Source organism: Crocodylus siamensis, chromosome 7 (genome assembly GCF_052110815.1).
Source record: "Crocodylus siamensis isolate JL-2025a chromosome 7, ASM5211081v1, whole genome shotgun sequence".
In the NCBI taxonomy this organism is placed as follows: domain Eukaryota; kingdom Metazoa; phylum Chordata; order Crocodylia; family Crocodylidae; genus Crocodylus; species Crocodylus siamensis.
In genome coordinates, this window is record NC_143401.1 from 71,210,320 (window position 1) to 71,235,332 (window position 25,013).

Consider the following 25,013-nt stretch of genomic DNA (forward strand, 5'->3'; position numbering starts at 1 on the left):
GGGTTCCTAAGAGGTGCTTTGTTTTACACCTGTGTGTTATGCTAATGTATAGGCCACAGTCTGACTCTTAGTTATTTGCTAAGTGGTTGTATAATTTAAAATGATGATTTCATTTTGGTCATACAGAAATTTTCTTGACTGTGGATCCAACACCTACTGGTGCTTGATTTTAGTGTATGCAGGATCAGGCCTTTAATGATTTTGTTCATTAGCATAGGAAAAGAAAATAGGAATTTATAACAAGAAATTCTGTGCATCTCCTAGCACGCGGCAGGCAATTATTTCGGGTGGACAGCCACTAACCGAGTTTTGGCAAGCTGTCGAGTGCCGCGTGGATAACCCCGCCCCTTAACAGGTGCCCCACTCCCTGCCTGCCATCTTGGGACTAGAAATCCCACCCCTAACCTCTGACCTGTGCCACCAGAAGTCCCTCCCCTTGATGCTGGAAATATTCCTTTGGGGAAGAGCATTTGCCATCTTAGGGGGGGAAAAACAAATGACTTACTAAAAATCAAACACCTATAATAATCTATTTTAATTTAATTAAAAATATATATTTTTGTCTTGATTTGTATACATTTGTGCTGTATATGCAGAAGTGATTGCACTTGGGGCTTTGTGTGGACGTGTGTGTGGGTATGGATGTGGGTATGGGAGCCATGTAGTGCAAAGAGGCTGTCTGGCAGGTGGGCAGGAAAGTGGGGAAAGTGGCAGGGGAGGAGTGGAAGCAAGTGGGAGCATGGGGCCTGCACCAGTGTCCCAGGGTCAGTGCCGGTGGGGCCCAGAGCAGGGCAGTTGGACTGAGGGGTATAGGCTGGCAGGGGTCTGTACAGTTACAAACTGGTTCAGCCTAACCTGGTTAGATTAACCTCCAAAGATTGAATCAATTCAGGCTCCGGCTTTTTGAATGTCTGTCCCTAGCCTTGTAGTAAGGGAGTGGGGGGTAGGTCTGGTTTGTTTGTTTGTTTGTTGTTTTTTTAAGTGTAAACTGGTGGGGAGAAGGGGGGGAATGGAAAGTTGAATGCAACAGGAAAAAATTCCAAAGAATATGCTAATGGCTGCTAAAATAGCTCATCTTAAATCATATTATACCAAACCTGGACATGATGATCTCACAAAGTACCTTCCAGCCCTAAAATTCTGTAAATCTGTGAAAATACGCTGTTCAGGGTCATTGAAGGAACTTGTGAGTGCTGAATAGACTTATATCCTGAAAGAAGTACTGTTCTGTTTCATTAACTTTCGTCTCCTCTTACATTTACTTTTATTTTACTGAATAAAATAAAAGAGAGAAGTTCCACATTATATACCTAGACTTCTAAAAGGCTTTTGATCTACTATCCCATGGTATCCTTGTGGAAAAATTGTAAGATTGATAACTACTCAACAGTTCCATGGGTGGAAAACTGGCTGTATGATAGGACCCAGAGAGTTCTTATGAATGGATCTGTGTTGTCCTGGCGAGAAGTGGCCAGTGTTGAACCTCAGGGGACCGTGCTTGGACCAGTGCTTTTCAACATCTTTATCAATGATTTGGATGTGGGGGTGAAAAGCTTGTTGGCCAAATTTGCAGACAACACCAAGTTATGGGGAGCGCAGTCATGCCAGAAGATAGGTTGCAGATCCAGGCAGACCTGGACAGGCTGAAACTGGGCAGACCAGAACCAGATGGAGTTCAACACTCAGTATAAGGTGCTTCATCTGGGGGCAAACAATCTCTAGCATACCTACAGGCTCAGTGGCAACAATTTTACTTGTACCACGGCTGAAGGACACCTAGGAAGTGATACTCCCACTGTCTTACCAGTGTGGAGTACTGCTGGAGTACTCCTGGCCACAGCTGGAGTACTGCGGTTCTGGGCTCCGCACTTCAACAAGGAAAAACTTGAGAGGGTCCAGAGAAGAGGCACCCATATGATCAGGGACTGACAAGACAAACCATCTGAGGGGAGGCTGAGGGACTTGGGCCTCTTCAGCCTACAGAAGAGAAGGCTGAGAGGGGACTTGGTAGCGGCTTTCCACTACATCAGGTAAGTAAATCAAGAATTCGGTGAACAGCTGTTCACTAGGACACCCTTGGGGAAGACCAGGAGCAATGGATATAAACTCCTGGAAGGCCGCTTCAGGCTCAGTTCCAGGAAAACTCTTTCACAGTCAGGGTGTCCAGACTGTGGAATAGTGATGGTGCAGTCACCTACCTTGGAAATCTTCAAAAGGAGACTGGAAAGTCACCTCACTAGGGTCACTTGACCCCAGTTGTCTTTTCCTGCCTTGTGCAGGGGGACTGGACCCGATGATCTACGAGGTCCCTTCCAGCCCCTAACAATCTATGAATCATTAAAATGTATTGTGTAAGAGAATGTTGAATTTTTCTTGATGAAATGGATAAAGTCTTGAAAGAGCAAATTACTTTATATCTACTTTTTGGCAAGAATAGTGATCTATATAACTTAGAGACTTTTGGAGTCTTATTTTGTTGTCTGATGAAAGGGTAATTTTTGAACACAGCCCACTGAAATGTTTTACTGATTTGTTTCATGTAATTTCACAGCTTCTGGATTTATTTTCCCTTTGATTCTGGGTAATTGAAAAGTATTAAAAGTAATAAGAAAAAAGCTCTATAAATCTCTTTTTGTGAGAAAATTTTACAGTTGTGATTTTGAAAAAACTGCATTAAATGAAGGTTAAGAGCTATATGGTCTCATAGGTAGAAATGAATTGAGAGCTAGGAATTCTCTGGTTTGTGCCCGTTGTTGAAAATGGCTGCATTATATTGCCAGTCACTCGTAGAACATTGTTATAAAAAGTGTGCAGCAATTCTGGCACCTAGAGAAGTTTCAGTCTCTTGATATAATGTAAATAACAGTAATTTTCTTTAGATAATGCAAAAATGTTACTAAATGCTTAACACACTATATTTTTGCTTGATTTGCAGAGAGCTACTTGAATGCTATCTGGATGCTTCAAAAATGCAAGAAGCAGTGAATTTTTCCTCTATTGCAGCAGCATTCGTTAAAGATAATGCTCCAGATAAATACCAACAGATATTTTCTTTAATGGTAATTTAAAAATATATATATTTGTTAGAATCAAGAATCTGGATTGGTGTCCTGATCCAGGAAAATTATCTGGAAATTTGCCTTAAAAAGGACTAAAGGATTGTCATCTAAGAAAAAACGGCTTTGAAAATGGTTCATAATCATAAATGATTGCTTAGGATGCAGTTTCTGTTATATTTTATTTTGAACTGATTAAAAATTTCAGAATATGCTTAGAATTGAGACAACAGAATTCACAGCATTTTGGTAAAGAATCCTAGATTTATTATGATACGGGTAGATACTTTTTTTTTTCATTGTTGATATAATTCATTTTGGTATTGTGTGCTAAAGATATTGATACAGTGTCAGTGGGTTCTATACCCTTACATTAAGTACTACTGGGAGGAGTAGCTATCCCAATAATAATAGTAATAGTAGTAGTAGTAGTAATAATAATAAAACTTTGATGATAGTCCATGTTAATACAGTAAGTGTAAACCTTTGGCCAGGCCTGGGTTCACATACCTATGTGTTCACACTAGAAAAATCTTAATGCCAGCTCAAGCCTCTATCCAAAAACCTGGGAAATTTAATTATGTCATTTTTTGATCCCTTTGATAGGCAATATTTCCCCACTTTTAAGCACTGCCACAGAAGAGAGGGAGAAGGAGTCGTCCCAGCCAGGTGCCTGTCCCTGCAGCCCCGCATGGGGGCACTGGGGAGCCCCTGGCTTGGGGGCTTCCCCCTACCCCAGCCCAGCATCCCCCAGCCCAGGGCAGCCCCAGGAGCTGAGGGGAATTCATCCCTTCCTGATCCTTTCCTTAGAACCTTGCTTCAGCCGCTGCAAGTCTCAGGCAGCTTCAGAGCGCAGAGAGAAACTCTAGTGCCCCTCCACAGCCTCTTTTGCCTTAGCTGCTGTGAGTCTGAGGCAAAACTAATGCATCTCTTCGCTCCCTGGGCTGTCCCTGAGACTTGGGAAGAACTCCCTTCAGATCCCTGCCTCTGGGGGACCCTCGGCTGGGGTGGTTGGGAAGCCTCCCATGGCAGGGGCTTCCCGGTGCCCCCATGCTGGGCATGGTGCCCCAAGGGACTTCTACTCCCTTGCTCCTGTGGCAGCCGCTGAAGCAATCAGCAGCTAGGAAGAGGGAGGAAGGGAATTCCCTTCAGCTCCCCAGGGCTGCCTGGGTTGGGGAAAACTTCTTGTGGGGGAAGCTGCTCCAGAATGGGCCACCACCCAGACAGGGGGCTCCTTAACCCCCTGTGGGGGTACAGCAGAGGTTTGGGAACTCTTAGCTGGGCTGGCAATGGCCAGCAGGCTGGGAGAAGTGCTCTAGTGCCCCCTGCCTACTGGGCCGGGTCAGTCAAGGCCTCCCCCTGCCTTCCTAATTAAAAACTGAATGTCATTTCAGTTGGTTTTTAGTTAAACCTACGCAGCTTAGAGGAAGCTGTCTAGTTTGAATTGATTTAGCGTCAGGCTTTCTGACTGTCTGTACTTAGCCTTGAAGATCTGTCCTTTAATATTTTAAGAGTGAATTATTGTTTTATTATTTTATAGGTGCGCCACAAATTAATGAAAACCTCCCAGATAGAGGGAAACATACGAAACAGTATCAGTTTATCTGCCATTTATAAAATCCAGACAATACAATCGTAAGTATTAGAATTCATTTGGTATTTAATAAAGTAAATGTGGGGTTAGAGTCTGCCATCTTCTTTGGCAGCACAAAGCAGCTGTAAAACCTGATTAGCTGGTCATTCATAGGTGGAGGAAGAAAAAAACAGGGGCAGGGATGGGACTGAGCGTGTGCACGCGCATGCACGCACACATGCGTTTCCCACCCCTCCCCCATCCCTCTTCAGGCAGGAAAGTCTGTGGGAGGAGAAGGGCCTGTGGGAGGGAGTGGCATTGCCCAGCCATAGCAGGTACTGTGCCAGCACTAGCTGCCTTCCTGCTCCTGGACCCACACTGCCTGGGGTGGGGCTGGAACCAGGGGCCAGCCTCGGCTGTGCCGCAGGGCTAGAGGGGACAGAGCCTCTAGGATTCCCATGCCCGCCCTGCCAGGCCCTGCACAGTGGGCGTGGACAGGACGTGGGACAGAGCCACAGGGAGGGGCAGTGGCTCCTGTCGCATGTGTCCTGGGAGGCATGGGGAGAGCGTGCCCCCGCATCTGCATGGGGTAGGGTGGGCTGCTGCTGCATGCTGGGGCTGGGGCCAGGGCAGTGCCGGACTCTTGCCAGCAGGGGTGGAGGGGCTACAGCAAATCTTGGGTGGCTGCAGCCCTCTGCTCCAGCCCCTTCCCAGTGCTGCCGCCACCTGCCCCAAGTGTAGTCTGACACCTCCCCCCCAAGCCAGGAAGAGCCCAGCTTGCAGCTGCAGCCCATCCTGCCCCATGCAGATCCAGGGGCATGTGTCCCCCATGCCTTCTGGGATGCATGTAGCAGCAGGAGTCACGCCCCCTGATGAGCCGTTTGGGGCTCAGTCCTGCACCCTGCCCCAAGTGCCTGCCCCTTTCCCAGCCCTAGCTCCACTCCCTTTCTCACTACCTGCGTGCCCCTCCCCACCCCTGCTTTAGCCACTGGAAGCCTGCGGCCAGGCTGCTTTGTGGCCTTACCACATCCCTGCATTTGGCAGGGCTAAACCCCATTAGCCTCCCCCTTCTGCCACCTATGTGGTCATTAAAAGGATCCTCTTACCTAAAGGAATGTTAAAATGCAGGATTGAGTAGAGATATGATAGTGGATCCTCTTCCACCCTCTCCTAGCTACCAGCATAGAGAGAAAGTGAAAGTGCCTTCTAAAACCATGTGTTGATACAAGTTATGTTAGTGGTGCCAAGAATGAAGGAGCTTAAAGATGTCTTGGGTCAAGTACAGCTCAAGTGTAGTCAAATTGCAATGACTGGATATGTGTGAGAGCCCAGAAGGCATTTGTCTAGAGTATGTCCCCAACCAGGGACATGGACCACACCGTGTCATGACATCGACGGTACAACGGGAGCTCTCCATCCGCAACTGCCCGGCTTTACCTCCGACAGGTGAAGCGGATTGGTGCCAATCCTCAGCGAGGGCAATATCTGGAGGCGGGGAACAGAACCCAGGGAGGAGAGAGGAGGATGGCAGAAATGGAGAAGAAAGGAGCCTGGGAGCCGGAGACACGGTACGAAGACAGTAAAAATTGGGTAAGCCTCTGGTCGGACCTCGAAGAGGCGGTGATACTGTCGCTGCAGGAATGAAGAAGAGGGTGGAAGAAGGAAAGCGGCAGAAGGCGAATTAGGGAGAGACCCTAGGAACGGCACAGGCGGCATATCCGCCTGAACTGTCCACTGCGGGGGGAGTGGTCTTCTTTTTTTTTTTTTTTTCCCCTTTGATATTCCATCGCTGGCTAGAGAGCCCAGATCGGTGCCGGGCATCCCCCATCCCCCCCATGAGCAGATGGGGAGTGTGTGCCCCAAGGGGCCCCACAACCAGATCAGAAGCAGGCAGAAAACCCGTGGGCTGTGAAAAACACGCCTCCTCCCAGCTGATCACTCAAGAAGGAGTGTCCCTCCTCGTTAAATGGTACACGCCGCCAATTAAGCCTGGCACAGTTCTGATTAAAAGTATCCAGGAGGAGTCCATAGCAGAGAGAGTAAGCCACCGATAGACTCTGAGGGGTAACCAGTCCCAGCCGATTGGAACCAGACCTCGACGATGTACAGAAGAAGAAAAGGATAAAAGCCATAAGATTTCAGTGAACCCCCAAAAAATAAAACGAAAGAGGAGCAAAGAAATTGGTTTCAAGTTGATCCTTTCCTCGCTTCCATTTTTGAGCTTCGGGCATTGAGGCAGCCCTGTACAATAGATCCATGTGTGGGACAGGTAGTCACCACCTCCCTTTTGTAAATCTCTTCTAATTATCAAAGTCGTGGCAGGCAAGAAGAAAGGGCACCAGACCTCACCCAGATTGACCATGAGGGGCACAGCCACCCTGAGGGGACCAGTGAATGTCAGCAGGATGTAGGGATACACATCTGTACCCAGTGACTATGCAACAATATGAATCATTTGAAAAAGAAAGTGAGAACTAGTGAGACTATTTCTAATAGCAGGGAGAGATGTGGGGGTCCTATCTTAAATATAGGGAATCATGTTATAAAGGTGGAAAGAATCCCTTATTTTTTTCAATATAAAATTTAAAAATGTATAATTGTTACAGAAAGAAACAGTATTGAATTTAGGAACGTAAGACAATGTGAAGTTGTTATTATTAAATAGTCAGTATCTAATGTAATTGCAGACAGTTGGATGCAAATGAGTTTCCAAGAGAAGCCACTGCAAATCTGAGTGCTGTGTATGAACTTTTGAAACAGTATGATACAGAATCTGCAAGTTTCATCCTTGGTGAAAAGTAAGTTTTTATTGATTTTTGGCACTCTACAAGTTCAGGATGAGTAATCTTCCATTAAAATTTTTGGTAGAGCATCTTATGACCAGAGCGAGAACTGAGTAACTCTTCATTATCATTTTTGTACTGCTTTAGTACTTAGAAGTTTAAATTAGGGGTCAGAATACTCTGGGGTAAGACTAAACAGCCATCTAATATCAAATATCTTCATCCTGTATAAGTACTTTTGATTCACAATCAAATCTTTTCTTTATCATCTCTTTGATAAAAATAGAACTTCTTTATTTTTCAGTTTGACACTTTTTTCAGAACATGCATCATATTTTTCTAGCTGTTTTGTAAACACACTTTAATTTTTCAACACAATTTTTAAATTGAAGACCTTAAAACTGGGCCTGCTATTCCAGTTGTGTTCTTATTGATATTGTATCTCTTCCATGACCTCTAAGACTTTTCAACGAGACAGATTTCTAGGGTACGGTCTCCGCAGCCCATTCATCTTTTCGGCATTCTTTGTTTGGCTGTATTAAAATATACACCATTTTATTTCATTAGGCTTACCAACCAATCAAGTAGTGACTTTCCCTCATTAAGAATCACCCCACCTATTTTTTTGTTACACTCAAACTTTACTATCAGTGACTGTATAAATTATTTCCTATTAATGATGATTAATAGGATACTTTTGGATGGAGATTAGGATACTGCGGGCTTCTGTTAGAAACATTCTCACTAGTTAATAATTTCTGATGAGCAGTTACATTTTAATATCTATCAGACATTTCTATCAATCGCCAAATAATGTTGCTTGATGGAAACTGTCATTCCATATGACCTGCTTTACCTTCACAGGACAAACTATTCAGAGGGGGGAAAACCTGGGAACTTGCTCTGTCAGCATTTGCTCATAAGGGGAGCTAGAGAGCTGTTATCTTCTGCTGTCAGCCTGCTACCCACACCTTCAACTGTGCCGCTAATGAGAATTGATCTCTGAACTCCCTCTGGGTGAAGGATCTGGAACAGAGGAGGAGAGAGCTGTGTGAAGAGCAGGGTTGGGTGGGGTCAGCTGTAGGGAGGGCAGAAGCAGAGGATCAAACTCTTCTGGGACACCTTTATAAGGTGCTTTTTTGTATATGTTTTTCCTTCATTCCTATCTTATGTCCACCAGCAGCTTTCTAAATGAATTCCACTGCCTACCAGTTACTGTTGTGTTAAAGCATTTCATGTTGAATGTCTGTTTATGCCTTGCTTCTCTCTGGAAGAAGTGCTAATGGCTCCCTAAAGAAGCTACTTTGAAGTCTGGTTGGGGAAAGGGAGGAGGGGTGCTAGTCATGACATCAGCTGCTGATACCCTAAGGCAACAGAGTTCAGCATCTGTCACAAGGCCAGGAAGAGAGCAGCCCATTCTGTGGTTAGATGACCTGGCCAAACACTAGCACCCTTTGTGTGACATGCCACATGTTCAAATTAATGCTTGATAGAAGCTAACTACAAAACATTACTTTTATTGCACAGTTACTTGGTTAATGTGTCAGGATTTTAATCTGTCTACTCCATGCTATATTTAGGGCTATTTTCTAACTTATTAGCAGAACAACACAGTCAACCCTGACACAGCCATGAGACATAACACTAACCTGGCACAGGTACAGCAACGGGACCACTGTGATTTTTTTCTTCTTTTGTATGGCTTTAGGAGCAAGAGCTATCATCACAGTTTTAATTCCAAATTCCCCAACCAGACCAATGTCCTGTTGGAAAGCGAGTGTAACTCCAAGATGTTGCCCTCAAACTTGTATCTGAGGCAGGATGTTGTCATGTGGTCCATGGTTCCAGTTGCAGTCAGGCAAGGGTTTTAGACGCCAGTTGTACATCAGGTGGCCACACCGACCATGTCCAGTGTGTCTACTATTAGGGGTTGTCCGCATACAATGTCAAAGCCTGGTTGTTGCATTGTTGAGTCCGAGACAAAGTGTTTATGTGGAAAAGTGTTTTCTGCCTATGCTTTCCTCCAAGATTCTTCAGTTTTGTGATATGAGGTGCTTGGTTTGTGTCCATACAAGTTTTTGTGAAATCATGTGATGAGTTGGGGGATCTTGAAGGTCTCTGTGGATGAGAAGGTTTGGATTACTACTGATACGCATTATTTCTCTGTATGTTGCTGCATCCCTTTGAATAGAGGGAAGAGTAATGTTTGAAAGTACTGGTCGCTACTGCACTGGAGTTGATATCAAAGTTCCAGAGATAGTCCTCATTACTGAGTAGGGTTATGTGTCAATGAGTTTGGTATGTGACCATCGTCCTGCTGCTGCAGAAGTTGTCAATATATGCGCAAGAATCCTGGGTAAAGGGCCATGCTCCCACTATAGAACAAGGAAACCCCCTCCTCCCACAGTCCATACTGGTGTGACCATGAGATTAAATTCCTTTCTAGCCCAAAATATGGTGATTGGTCTGACCCCAAGTAGACAAACAAAACCCTCTAGCCAGGAACCTCCAGGTTTAAGTCCCAGCAGAAGCATTGTCACAGCCCAGTTAAAATCCCCAGTCTTGCCTGCTGCAACACCCAATATTTTTGAGGAAGAAGAACCACCCATGTCCCAAACAAATGTAGCAGCAGGAAGGGAAACAGAATTCCTCCCTGGCCCTGTGTAGTAACCAGCAAAACCCAGAAGTATGGCAAATACAGTAGAATGTAGACACAGAATATCTTGTGAGACTAATTCAGATGCTTTACAGAGGTTCGACTATATTTGACATGACCTTTTATCAACCTGACTTTTATAACCTTATCAAGAAATAATGTCAGGTTCATTTGAGACCTATGTTTGATGAGACCTTTTATCTTAATTTTTTTTTTCCTGTTTTTTTTGCAGGATTCCTTTGCTCCTGGAATTGGCTCGTCTTTCTTTGAAATTAAACTGCATTGAAGTTGCATTTGATTGCATACATGATTTGAAGAGAGCTCAAATTAGTGTAAGTGTTAGGACTACCTTTGTCTAATATGTTGTAATTTTTTTCAAGACCAATGCTATAGGTGTTGGGCACTATACTCTCAGTGTTGAAGTGTTAATATGTATAACCCTTATTAATACGGGTGGTAGTTACTTGCAAATTTTTTTTGTCTAAACTAGAGACAGGATGACAAATTGAGAAATAGTGTATAACTGTAGGAAAATACATTCTGTAAACAACATCATAATTTTGTCTATATCTTTAAAATGTCTCCTATGAAACATTTTAATTGGTGATTCCTTCTAAATTATTCAGGTGGGAAGGAAATGGTTTTTCTGTTTTTAAAAAGGATTTAACCGTCCAAAGCTAGAGAGATTGCCATTAGTTATTAATATAAAAGCTGTAAAAACCATAACATTCTATATAGTATTCATGTTACCCTTTATAATAAAAATCAACCTAAGTGTATAGCATATAGTATTCTAGTTCTGGTGAGTGGGAACTGGGGCATTATTGGTGCCAGAGTTAGGGGCTTCTGAATGGGTCAGTTCAAGAAAGGCTTACCAAGCAAGCACCCCAAGTTATCCTGTGCTCCAGGTAGTGGGAAGTCATGAGCAGGGATCCTGGTTTTCTCTGATTTAAAAAAATCCCACGTTTTAAACTGAAAATTGAACTCCAAATCCACATTTTTCCATGATTAAAATGAAACATCACTATATCTACATATAAGTGGTGTTTCATTTAAATCATGGGAAAAATTGTATTGGGGGTTACTTTTTTTAACCAAAAATTGTGGATTTTTTTTTAAATCAGAGTTTTTCCTTCAGAAAAGTGTACATGGCAAGATGCCCTGCCCTGTAGCCTGGGCTCTGTGGCTGTCAGCAGCTACCCTGGCTCTCGGTAGCTGCTGGAGCCCGGACTGCTCCCAGCAGGGCTTGCAGCGTCCCAGATGCCTGCTGGGAGCAGCCCAGGCTCCCGTTTGGCAGCAGCTCCCCAGAGCCGGCTGCAGCCGGGATGGTCCAAAGAGCTGTGCCTGGCTCCGAGCTCCAGCATCAGCTCTGCACCCACTTGTCGGAGCAGGCGGTGAGGGAGGGGCCTGAGGCAGCACAGCTCTGGTCTCTCCCCTGCTCCCAGCACAGAGGTGGTATCTGGAGCCCAGCACAGCTGTTTGGAGCCAGCCTGGACCCTGGGCAGTTGCAGCAAGCAAGCAAGCAGGGCACCTGCTTTTTACCCCCTATGTATTTAAAAAAGGACTTCTTGTTATCCTTGATCCAGGTTGCTAGTCCCAGTTCCATCTCTGCCTTAGCCTTCCTAACACGCCCCCCTGCAGTCTTGAGCAATGGAGGTATAATCCTCCTTGGTGATGGCCCCTCCCTTGCATTGGGTGTGCGCCTCCTTTTTAGCTTTGAGACGTTCCTGGATGCTTTTGGTGAGCCATGGGGTCTTTTGAGCACTCTTGCCACCTTTGATCCGCGTTGGGATTGTCACCCTTGTCTTCCCACTCTTAACGTAGTGATACCTTCTGCTGAATGTAATGGATATGTGTGTGTTTAAAGCTTCATGACAGCTTTGAAAAAACTCGGCTCTGATTTACACAGAATAGACAGTTCGACTAACTTGAATACTGTGCTCCCACTGATTTTCAGTGGGAAATCACTACTAAGATACCTGCTTACAAGACTAAGGTCTACATCATGATTCTTGTCATTCTTACAAATATTTGTTTTATATATTTGTATTCCATAGGATCCAGGAAAACTAATTGAAATAGAATGCCTGGAGTGTGAATATGAAGTCCAAAAACTTGGCAGGAAAATTTCAACCTATACAAAAGGTGCTGTTGAGGTATGTTCTTTAATCATCATTATTTTGAATATATCATTTAACCTGAATTTGCTGTTAAGTATCCAAACTCTGCATGTTAGTGGTCTGTAACTCAATCATATGCAACTTTGTGAAAAATCAGAAATCATTTTCATTGTTTTTCAATTTATTTTAATGTATGATTTTTCTAATAAATGTGCAGAAAAATTAATTGTGTACAATAAGCAGAATTCTCTGCTTCTAAAAGTTTGCAGTTTGTAGTGCTGGGCCATACTGTGTCCTGCAAAAATGAACCCAGGTAGAAGGAGGAGGGGACAAAGAACAAGTTGTCATACTCATGCTGTGCACCTAGAGAAAGTACTGGCATACATAGAAAGCGCCCCATTCAAGAAAGGCTTATACATAAAGGGTGGTGCTACAGGTTACTTATAACAATTCTAAATGCATTTAAAATGGGAGCATCCACACATTAAAGGGTGTCAAACTGTGCTAAATACCCTCTAGGCATTTTAAAGTTATACCACTTCAGGCAAGGGTAATCTTTGAGTCATTCTGCCTAGCTCCAGCTAGAGCAGCATTTCTCAATTCGTGGGTCATGACCCAAAAGTGGATCATGATAATATTTGAAAGCGTTGTGTACAAATCGCAAAAAACGTGGGAAAGCACAGCTCTTCCCTTGCAGGCTGGCAGCATTCCAGCCTGCGAGGGGGTGTTTGGGGTGATCAGCACTGGAGGAACATGGCCAAGCATCGAGACTGCGTTAGGGCAGAGGGACATTGGGAGGGCGCCTTCCAGCTGGGGGAAAGGGTGGAAAAGAGAGCTGCATGGGTGGGCTGGTGGCAGCAAGCCAGTGCCAATGCTTGTGAGCACGGGGCAGCTGTGAGACGCTGCTCAGGGGGTTGGAGGGGCCGTGACCAGGCTGCCTGGCACGGCGCAGGAGCCTGCCTGCTCCTCCCTCCAGCCCGTGCTGGGTCAGACTCAGTCCTCTGCCATCTGCATGAGCCACCACACTCTGGCGCAAGTGGGACGGGGCAGCAGGGCTGGGAGGCCAGCAGGCTGCAGGTTGGGAGTCAGGGGCCCCAGTATGGCCCGGGGTGGGGGGGAACAGGGGACTGTGGGTTATGCACCAACAGGTCAGAGGAGTGTGGGTTGGGACAGGCCATGGACCTTTGCAAATGGGTGCCAGTCAGAAAAAGGTTGAGAACCACTAAACTGTAGTGTTGTTAGTCTGCTATATGGAGATATAAAGCAACAACTTTGCAGTCATCCAGCATTTGATGGCTCCTAGCCCTTCTTCCCTGACAGACCTTCCACTTTCCCTAATTCTGTTGCCAAGGAGATGGTGCTGGTCCCAAGCACCTTCCTCAGAGGTATGACCCCCCACCCACATGGCACCACGCTTCCAACTCCAAGGATTGTAGGAGACTGGAGCTGGTCCCTGGGCTGGGGGTAAGGCATGCATCCCTCCTCTCAGCTAAGCCTTTCTTCTACATCTAGGCAGCTGTCCCCCAGGCAGCAGAGCTTGTCAGGGGGAAGGGACAGCTTCCCTCCCCAGCCTCCCAAGTTCCTAGTGTTACAGGTTACCTTTGAACTATCCCAAGGGTACTTATAGTGGAAGTATTCACCTGTTTAAAGTCAAGATAAGTTATTCTTAGTCCACTTCCTGGAGATAAAGCAATCAATTTGCAATCCTCCATCCTCCCAGGATGCACAGATTCCAGCCCCTTTATTCCTTTTCACCCTCTAAACCTCTACCAATTTCCTGTCTGGTAACTCTAGTGGCAATCACAGTTGTGCAGATCTGAGACAGCTCTAAGCCTTAACCTGTGATTGCTCTAAAAGTGTTCTAACTTTATGACAACATAACGTTCCACAGATTAAAAATGATTTCAGGATAACCTGTAACAACACCCAGAGGATTTACTCACAAATAATCACATTCACATTGAGCTCAGTGTTATGAGTAAAGTTATTTTTGGATATAAGTGTTCTCATCCTTAAGGCACTTATTGTATTTTTTTCTTTTTCTTCCACATATAAATAAGTCTTACTCTCATTTGAATAAATATAATAATGTAGGGTAGCAATGGTATTATAGCTGTGATGGCCTAGGAAGGAGCAAGTATTTTTTGTCTTATCTTTCATTGTACCAGCTGTATAGTTGGGAGAGATGTTGGACCAGCTTTTGGACATCAAGTGCCCTTAGTTATCTTTACCCCAAAAGACTGCATGCAAAAATTGCTTTATTTCTACCACATAAACAACTTTCTAAGATCTTTGAAATTAGTGAATTCCTGTGATAGAGTTCTGCTTATGTAAAGAGCAATCTGTATTGGCCTAACTCTTCTCCCTTTGAAGTCTGTCCCAGAGACCAGGGTGAAATAAGACACCTACAGCAGGGACGACGCGCTGGTGAAAACCGTGCGGCTCGTGAGCCGGCTGTTTATACAGCTGTGGCCAGCCAGTGATGTTGGCACCAGACGCCAGCCAGTGAAGATAAAAGTGGCGGCAGAGGAAGGGGTGGATGGCCCTGAAGAGGGAGACCCGTCAATGGCGGGTCAATGAAGCCCCGCAGCGTCCAAGGAAGGAGGAGGGGCCGGAGCAGGAAGAGTGGGAGAGAGGGAACCAGCAACATCTCCCAGGAGCCGGCAGCAGACGGACGACGTCCGGACAAGACAACGGGGAAGAGGAGGCATCGAGGAGGACCCATGGGAACCAGGTGCACACTGGGCACGGCAGGGTGGCAAGGGTCCCGAGGGAGGAGCCGAATCGAGGCGGGGTCGCCGCCGGAGCCACGGGTACCCGTGTCCATTAGGGACGAAGGTCCTAGGGACTGAGAGTCCGGAGCCAAACCTGTAATTGTAGAGTCTCGATCCCTTAGGTATAAGGGATAGGTATAGGGAGAGGCTGCAGATGGGCAAGAGGAGCCACGTGTCTCCTTCTTAGGGTCCGCTTCTGAAGGTGGCGTGAGGCCAGGGTTCAGGGATGGTTGGAGCCCACCGGGTCGGACCCAGGCTACGAGAGACTCGCTAGACAACGCCCCCCCGTTGACGGTACAGCAAGACATGGCAGGAGAGAACGGGGTCGGCGAGGTGGAGTAAGAACACCCGCAGTACCCTCAAGGGTCCTGGGGCAGGGCGACATCAAAAGGGTGGTACCCTACAGAGTGAATAAAGCCCGGCGGGCACAGTAGTTGGTGCATTGGCCAGGAACAGTGATTCGGGACACCAGAGATGCAGGCAGCCGAAATGGGTTCCGCCAATTTGATCGCCCAGAATTTGCAGGCCTTAACCCAAATCGAGGTGTTGCAACAGAGGTGGCTAGCCCAGCAGGGCTCAGCTACCTTGGGGATGCCAAAGATGTCGGTGGAGGACGACCCCGAGGCCTTTATAGAGGCATTTGAGCGGCACGCCATAGCGATAGGTTTGGAGAAGCGGCTGTGGGCGAGCCAACTGGGAGCGCTGCTAGTAGGCAAGGCCCAGGTGGCGTATAGGTCCCTGAATCAGGAAGAGGCCCAAGATTATGGGGCAGTGAAGGCGGCAATAGTGTACCGCCTGGAGTTAAGCCCAGAACACTTCCAGCTGCTCTTCCGAGCCCGTAAAGCGCCTGAGGAAAGGAGGCCATGGGTACTCCTCCAAAGGCTACGTGATCTGTTCGGGAAGTGGGTCAACTTGTCGGCATGTATGATGGAGGCTCTGGTGGACAAGATCATCCTGGAGCAGTTTGTTAATAATTTGGAAGACCGAACCCAGCAGTGGGTCAAGCAACATGCTCCGGCAATGTGTGAAGAAGCATTAAAGGTGGCGGAAGACTTTGCGACCTCTGAGTGGTTCTACCCATGGGAAAGGAGAGGAACCCCGTGAGCAGTGTCGGTATCGAGGGACCCCGAGCGTCGGAGGATGGGGTATCGACCCCGAAGTCGGGACATGGTGTGCTACCATTGCGGGAAAGGGGGTCACTTTGCCCGAGAATGTCCCGGCCGCGGTTGGGGAAAAGGCAATACTATGAGTACGTCCAAGGGGACAAGGGAATTCCCCAGAGATGGGAATGGCGGGGAGCCGATGGGTTGTAGCTTTGGGGCAGCGAATGAGAGCCCCGTGTGGGAGCGCCCCGTAGTTCAGGTGTGGATAGAGGGCAGCTGTATTAGATTTGGGCTGTGCCCGGTCGGTGATCCGGGCAGATCTGTGGTCTGGAGACGGGGTTGGACAGGAGGACTCGGTGAAGGTGTCCTGCCTTCATGGCGACACCCAGGTCCTGCACCGCGTTAAGGCCCGGGTGAAGGTGATGGAGCATCGGGGGAGCTGGTGGTCGGGTTGGTACCCCACCTCGCGTGCGAGATGCTGCTAGGGCAAAATTGGGCCCCTTTGTATAAGGTACTAGATAGGGTACAAGACATCGAGGTGGCACGACGGGAATGGAAGTGCAGGGAAGGTTGGCTCGGGGATGCGAGTGGCCCGGCCGAATTGACTGAGGAAGAGGAGAGCTCCGGGGAAGGATGGATAGATAACATCAGTGGACCTCAGTTCCAGGAAGCACAGAGAGAAGATCCGGAGCTGCAAGAACTGTGGAACCGGATGGGGACCAACAAGCATCGACGACGGCGGGTGCTGCAAGCCCCTTTGAGGTGAGACATCACCTTCTCTATCGGATAACACCAGCTAGAGGGGGACGGGAGCAGAGAGTCCAGCTGGTGGTACCGCGAAAGTGTAGACAGGCCGTGTGGAGTATGGCCCACGCCACTCCCATGGGGGAGACATCTGGGTCGGGAGCGGACCACAGATAAAATCGCCCGGTGGTTCTATTGGCCTAAACTGGGGGACGATATTGCACGGCGCTGCGCCGAATGCCCGGTGTGCCAGAAAACCAGAGAGGATAGACCTCCCCATGCCCCACTTCAACCCATGCCCATCATAGATCAGCCATTCTCTCGAATAGCAATGGACGTGGTGGGACCCTTACTGCGGAGCAGCAATGGCTACCAATTTTTCCTAGTCTTCGTGTATTATGCTGCTCAGTACCCGGAGGCCATACCTCTATGGTCAGTGACAGCGCCGCGCATTGCAGAGGAACTAGTGAAATGGATAGCCCGCATGGGGATCCCACAGGAGATCCTCACGGATCAAAGGCGGAATTTTATGTCGGGGGTGTTGCGAGGGGTCTGTCGGACGTTACAGATCCACCAGCTCAAGACATCGGTGTACCATCTTCAAACGAATGGGTTAGTCGAGCAACTGAACAGGACGATGAAGAGAATGCTGCGGTGGTGTATCCAAGAGGACCCCCGCCATTGGGATTTGTTGCTGCCACTGGTTCTGTTTGTGCTACGGGATGCCCTGTTGGAGTCGTTAGGATACTCCCCATTTGAGTTGGTGTTGGGACATCAGCCCCGGGGCCTCCTGCAGATTCTTAGGGAAGAATGGGAACAGGGCCCTGAGACCATCCCCGAGTGGTCGAAATATCAGCAAGCATTTCAATAACGAGTGCAGATGGCACGAGAATTTGCGGTAGGAAACCTGAAACAAGCCCAACAACAGCAGAAAGCCCGTTATGATACTCGTGTGAAGGAGAGACAGTTGTGACCAGGACAGAAAGTGTTGGTCCTGTTGCCTTCCTTGACCAGTAAAGTGTTAACGCAGTGGCAGGGGCCTTTTGAGGTTATAAGGCAAGTGGGGCCTGTAGACTATGAAGTATATCACCCGGGCCATTTAAAACCAAAGCAGATCTATCATATTAATTTATTAAGAGAGTGGCAGCAACCGGAAGGCTGGGTGACCTTCGGGGGGGGAAGACAGAGAGAAGAGTAGTGAAAACAGTAAAGGCGCCGGAACCGTCCAAATAAGTGGGGACTTGAAGCCACTGCAGCTGATGGAGGTAGACAGTGTTCTAGAAGAATTCAAAGCGGTATTCTCGGAGGAACCGGGGTCTGTACGGGGCACGCATCATGTCATCCATACCCCGCCTGGAGTGGTAATACAGGACCGGTGGCGGCTGCTGCCGTATCACTGGAACAAAGAGGTGACGGCCAAGGTGGAGAAAATGCAGGCACTCAGAATAATACGACCATCGCGAAGCCCCTGGAGGAGCTCATTGGTGCCTATTTAGAAGACGGATGGGTCCCTGCGACTCTGTATAGGCTTTTGCGAGTTAAACAGTGTAGCAACGTTTGATGCCTTCCCCATGCCGCAAGTGATTGAGTTAGTGGAGCGGATCGGAGCGACTCGGTATATCACTACCTTAGACTTGGCCAAGGGATATTGGCAAATCCCCCTGAGACCCTGTGACTGCCCCAAGACTGCCTTCGGGAACCCGTGGGGACTGTACAAGTTCATAAAAATGCCGTTCGGGTTGCACGGTGCTGCAGCCACATTTCAAAGGCTAATGGAACGACTCCTGGCACCCCATGGAGGATATGCGGCAGCATATATCGATGATATAGTCATCTTCACTCGGACGTGGGACCAGTACGTGCAAGATCTATGGGCGGTCCTGCAGGAACTGAAGGAGGCGGGCCTGACAGCAACGCCCCGAAAGTGTGCAATTGCCCATAGATACACAAAGTACCTGGGGTTTCTTGCAGGACAGGGGACCATTCGACCCTTACAGGACAAAGTCCAGGCCATTCGTTCCTTCCAGGCTCCCCAAACTTTGAGGCAGCTGCGGTCCTTCCTAGGGCTAGTGAATTATTACCGGAGGTTTGTTCCCAAATTTGCAGAAGTGTCTGCACCTCTGTCGGAGGTGCTAAAAGGTCCACCAAAAAGGGGGGTGCAGTGGACAGCAGACAGGTTACAGAGCTTTCAAACCTTGAAACGTGCGTTGTTCGAGGAGGTAATCATTCATACCCCTGATTTTAGGAAACTCTTCTCATTGCAGACCGACACATCTGAAACAGCTGTCGGAGCAGTGTTGACCCAGTGCGACGCGGGAATAGATCGACCGGTAGCATATGCTAGCCGCAAGTTACTGTGCGCAGAAACCAGGTACACGGCGATTGAGAGGGAATGCCTAGCAATCAAATGGGCGGTTGAGTATTTTAGATACTATCTCCTCGGTAGGGAATTCACCCTGGTGACAGATCACGCGCCATTGAAATGGCTTAACACGGCGAAGGTAGAAAATGCGCGTATCACGCGGTGGGCCTTAGCTCTCCAGCCGTTTAAGTTCCGAATCCTATATCGCCTGGGGAGAACTAACATCACTGCGGATTTCTTGTCCAGATGTTCTGACAAGTGGATCCTGGAACCAGGACAGCGAGAGGTGCAGGTCCAGCGGGAAGACACCGGTAACGGGCATGCACGATCATGGGAACCGCCACAAGGCGATTGGCGGGGGGAGTTATGTCCCGGAGACCGGGGTGAAATGAGACACTTATCTGCAGCAGGGGATGACACGCCGGCGAAACCCACGTGGCTCGTGAGCCGGCTGTTTATACAGCTGCGGCCGGCCGGTGATGTCAGCACTGGACTCTAGCTGGCGAAGATAAAAGTGGCGGCCACGGCAGAAGAAGGGGCGGATGCCCTGAAGTGGGAGACCTGTCAATGACGGAAGAGAAGAACAAAGCCCCGCAGTGTCCAAGGAAGGAGGAGGGGCCGGAGCAGGAAGAGCAGGAGAGAGGGAACCAGCAGCAGCTCCCAGGAGCCGGCAGCGGACGGACAACGTCTGGACAAGACGACGGGAAAGAGGAGGCGTCGAGGAGGACCCACGGGAACCAGGTGCACACTGGGCACGGCAGGGTGGCAAGGGTCCCGAGGGAGGAGCCGAATCGAGGCGGGGTCGCCGCCGGAGCCACGGGTACCCGTGTCCATTAGGGACGAAGGTCCTAGGGACTGAGGGTCCAGAGCCAAACCTGTAATTGTAGAGGCTCGACCCTTTAGGTATAAGGGATAGGTATAGGGAGAGGCTGCAGATGGGCAAGAGGAGCCACGTGTCTCCTCCTTAGGGTCCGCTTCTGAAGGTGGTGTGAGGCCGGGGTGCAGGGGTGGTTGGAGCCCCATGTACACCCGCTGGGTCGGACCCGGGCTACGAGGGACTCACTAGACGACTCCCCACCATCAAAGGTACAGCAAGACATGGCAGGCGAGAACGGGGCGGTGAGGCAGAGTAAGAACACCCGCACTACCCTCAAGGGTCCTGGGGCAGGGCGACATCAAAAGGATGGTACCCTACAGAGTGAATAAATCCCGGCGGGCACAAAGTCAACTGACGTAGAGTTAAGCCAATACTAAATGCTTATGGAAACCTCACCGATAAGGTTTCTTCTTTTCCTCCTACACCAGGCTCAGACTTTAATAGAAGAATGGGCAGTTATTTGGGCCCAGGGGCTCCATGGGGAGTTTGGATGAGCTGTTGCAAGTTGGGTCAGCATCCCCGCCCCACCCCAGCCACCAGAACAACTTGCTAAATTCTGTATGTGGGATAGGGCCATGGGTGGGCTGGGATCAGTATTTGGGAGCTAGATGGGCCGATGAAGCCAGGATAATGGGGCAGGGTCATGAGGCAACCCCTGCCCTGTGGGGTGCATGTGTGCATGTGAAGCAGGGCACGTGGATGAGGCTGCCTGGACACTAGGTCCTAGGAGCTGACCAAGAGTGAGGGGAGGGAGGAGAGGACAGGGCAGGGTGTGTGTGCAGCAGAGCTTGCCCAGGCGCTCTGGTCCACAGCTGCTCCTGCAGTGCTCCACATGGGGCCATGTCCCACCTTAGCAGCCCACACTGTGTTTCTGCCTGTACCTGCCAGCCTAGGCCTAGCCACTGTGCACAGCTTATCAGCAGAGCAGTTCCCTGTGCGGCTGCACCTGCCCCGGTGCTACTTGGTTCTCTTCACTTGCAGTGGTAACTCCTCCTGCTGTGCTGTTCCAGGCTGGGAGGAAAATTCAGCTGGGTGGCTCCTATCCCATTGCACAGGGCTCCAGCTTCAGCTTCTGGCTGCCTTTCACCCTTCCACTCTGCCCATCTGGCTCAGTCTTGTGGAGTGGGTAGAAGGCAGCCAAGAGTTGGAGCTGGAGCCTGCGCCCTGGGGCAGGAGATGCCTGCCTAGCCCAGAGCTGCACAGCGGGAACAGGAGGAGCAGCAGCCACTGGAGGCAAGAGGAACTGAGCAGCACTCAGGTGGCTGCAGCCACACCCTAAGCAGCCCCATCGGTAATCTGTGCACACTGGCCAGGGCTAGGCAGGGGGGCACAGGCTGGAGCATGGCTCATGTAGGACTCGTTTAGAGTGTTATATGGGCAGCTATGGGCCAGATCAAATTAATTGGCCAGTGTTCCCCATGAGTCAGATCCAATCAGTTGGCTGGCTGGATCCGGCTTGTGGGCTGTATTTTGCCCACCCCTGCCTTAATATCTGTTTAAGGAACTAAAGACAGGGCTTAGAAGTTATATGTAACAGTGACTATCTGTTATCATAGGCAGGAGGGGTAGGCAGACAGGCTTCTGACTGGGAATGGCTGTTTAGCAGAACAAAGTACCTAAACTGATGTTGTTTAAATTTTACAATATTTTTTAAAACAATTTGTTTGCATGATGCATCATGAAATAAATGTCATGGAAGTTTGATAAGTCAGCAGTATCAGTGTTGTGTTTTGTTTTTCCTCTATTGGAAAGACTCCCTAAAATAGTGTGTTATAGGAGCATATAGCAAATCTTTTGTGCTATATGTAAATCACTATGAATTTATTTTAATTTGTACAGACTCAGCTGAAAGTGATAAGAAGACTTGAACTAGTTTTGCAACATGCAGTTCGAGTGGGAGACCCCAATGTTGTTCAGGCTGTTTGTGCAACTCAGTGGAATCTTTGCCTACCACTGCTACAACACAATTTGCTTCAACATGTAAAAAAGCCATTGATTTCTGTGGCTGATATCCTAGAAAAGATTGACAGGTGAGTTACTTTGTTGTGTAAACTTTTATTTGTTACTTTGAGAGAGAGTCCTAATTTGAGAGCAAATGTAAAGACTGAATGTTAATTATAGATACAACACAAGTGAAAAATAATCTTTAAGTAGGACATTACATCACAATATTATTATACGTACATAATATCCTTCCTTTATATACCTATCACATATCTTATAATGTGATGGGAATGTTTTTTCAAGGACATGAAAGTGTGTGTGTGTGTGTGTGTGTGTGTATCCTTATTCACTACTCGGATGAAGCCTCTGCATTCTGAAATGTCACAAGTATTTCATGACATACAGTGGTACCGTAATTTAGGATAGGAAGTAAAGAGTGCTACATGCAATCAAACTTACATGAGAAAATTATAAAAACAAGGTCATTAACAGTGTTGGTATATAGCTTGGCTTCTGGCATGAATACCTCTCTTTTTAGGAAAAATATTTAGTGTTTTATCATTGCAAGAGGCCAGGGTTTGACTGTGTGACAGAAGGCCATCCTTGAGATGGCCTTGCTCAGGGAGATTGGGATCAGCAGCCCCCTTAACAAAGCTGAACGGGATACCATCTCCCAGATCTTGGTGGTCCTCAAACCAAATGGAGCAGCTGCCAGAGAACTCTTCCTGCCAGCCCCAGCCCTGGGCCTTAGATGTGCCCCAGGCCCTGCCTCCTTCTGGTCAGCTGACCGGGGCAGGTGCTAGGGGTGTAGGTTACAGCCATGTTGGTCTAAGGACATGACACTGGCAGACAAGGTTCTTTGCGTCAATCTGATATCTTTTAGTAGACCAACTGAATAGTTGGAGAAATATATCTTAGCAAGCTTAAACAGTACAATCCTGCTGCATAGGGTCCTCCAAGACCATACCGGGACTAGATTTTTTTAAATAAGAAGTAGGAGTGCCATCTGCTTTTTTGCAGTAATTATGATATCATCCTGAGAGGTTTTGGGTTAAATCTTATTTCCCCATCATGCACTTGCATGATACTTAGAATGCCATATAATTGCAATTTTGATGCTTATGCAGTTTGCATTCCAAATAGTTATGCTTGCCCTCCTTTTCCTTACTGTGTACGTTCAGTTGGCTGCACTCTGGCATGGTATAGGTCCAGGAATATAATTGCCTGGGAACACACATAATATTGTGCAAGTCCCAAAACTGTTCATAAGACACAACTAGAGAATGCTTGTTGCTGCAGGAGACTTATACAGATAAAATATAAGATGAAAGCTAGAAGTTAACTCTTCCTATGCTAGGGCTTGATTCAGGAAGGTGCTTAATGATGTACTTAATTTTGGGACATCCAAGTAGTCCCACTAACTTCAATTGACTCAAGTAGAGGTACTGAGGTGCCAGAAGTTAATTATGTACTTAAGTACATTTTTTAAGTCTGGGCTTACAATCAACCTGTTAGCTAATGAGAACAAAGATTATACCTTTCTATATTACAGCTGTTCAAATAATGGGTATCGTTTATCATCTGAACAGGAAAATAGGTTGTTACTGACAAGAATATTAAAAATGTAAAAACTAAGACTGTATTTTCAATTAAAGTTGCATTAATATTTTATTATAATAACTTCTGAAGAGACATGCACTTGGTGTAAAAACCACTTTAATGATTCTCATGCAATTATTACACATTACAGCCATAGAAAGAATATCAGTGAGGATCAGCAGACAGTCCTCTAGAGTCAGCTTGGACACTGTGTCATTGGAGGTCTACTTTAATTTGTTCCCTTCATCAAAGCTCTCTAGTTATATGCTGATTTGTAGTAATAGTACTCACTGTTATAGCCATGGTCAGTGATGTCAGTCAGGCTTCACTGTTTATCAGTGAACTTAGCCTCAAGGCACAGACAGAAGAGCAGTTCCCCATTGTAACTCATGGCACTTAACAGGAAGCGTTATGGGTTACAACTATCCCCAGGACCCAACAGAAGTTTCCTGTTAGGTCCCGGGGGTTGGAGAATCCAGCCGTTGTATAGATCTGCAGCTGCTCTCTCCATAGCAATGCCCCTTCCCCTCTCCCAGCCCTGGCACTGTTTTCAGGATGGGAGGGGAGAAAGACAGTGGAGGGAGATTGTTTTGGGAATTCCCCAGCTAATGCTGGATGCTTGGGCAAGTAGACTGGAGCCCTCCCCCTGCGTTGGGGGGTGGAGGGCTCCAATCCACTTGCCCTACCCTCTAGGACCAGCTGAAAAAAACCCAGACTGAACTCCCTCTGCTCCCTCCCTGCCATCCCATTCTGAAGACAGCACTGGAGCAGGACTGAGATGCAGTCAACCCAGGCACAAGTTACTGAGGGTGCTCCATTTTAGAGCGTCTGCAGCTGAATCCTCATTCAATGACAGTTCAGATTTTCATGGGATCGGGCCCTTTTAAAGCACTCTGCAGTCATGCACACCTGTTTTGTCATGGCTGTACAGTGCTTTCAGGGGCCAGATCAGGTGAAAGTTGTCACTTCTGTCTGCACTTTCAAAGTGACTTCAGGTTATCAGCGTGAAGCAAACAGTTAAGGTGTGCTAGTCTTCTGGTATCTTTCTTCCCTCTCTTATAACCTCTCTTATCATTTACTTACTGATAGATTGCAATATCTAGGCTTTCAGTGAAACCATGATGACATAAGATTTTATTTTCATGGCACCTGTGTAACCCTGTTGTTTCACTGGACCTGCTCAGCTGCAATCAACAGGAACTTAGCATTAGATTTTTGAAAGTGGTGAGTCTAGAATCATAGAAAGTTAGGGTTGGAAGGGACCTCAGGAGGTCATCTAATCCAGTGCCCTGCTCAAAGCCAGACCAGCCCCAACTAGACCATCCCAGCCAAAATTTTGTCAAGATGGGTCTTGAAAACCTCCAAGGATGGAGCTTCTATCACGTATTCGGGAACCTGTTCCAGTGTTTTATTAGAACACCT

The 25,013-nt window shown here is 47.6% G+C and overlaps 1 protein-coding gene across 1 annotated transcript in view; it reads left to right on the forward strand.

The window, feature by feature from the left end:
* Positions 1-25,013, forward strand: part of CFAP46 (cilia and flagella associated protein 46) — a 159,419-nt gene that overhangs the window by 14,256 nt on the left and 120,150 nt on the right. Inside the window, exons 6-11 of the mRNA XM_090058073.1 lie at positions 2,936-3,059; positions 4,597-4,691; positions 7,317-7,427; positions 10,301-10,400; positions 12,126-12,224; positions 21,888-22,078. Of these exons, the coding sequence (XP_089914199.1) occupies positions 2,936-3,059; positions 4,597-4,691; positions 7,317-7,427; positions 10,301-10,400; positions 12,126-12,224; positions 21,888-22,078 (720 nt within the window). The remainder of the gene's footprint in view (positions 1-2,935; positions 3,060-4,596; positions 4,692-7,316; positions 7,428-10,300; positions 10,401-12,125; positions 12,225-21,887; positions 22,079-25,013) is intronic.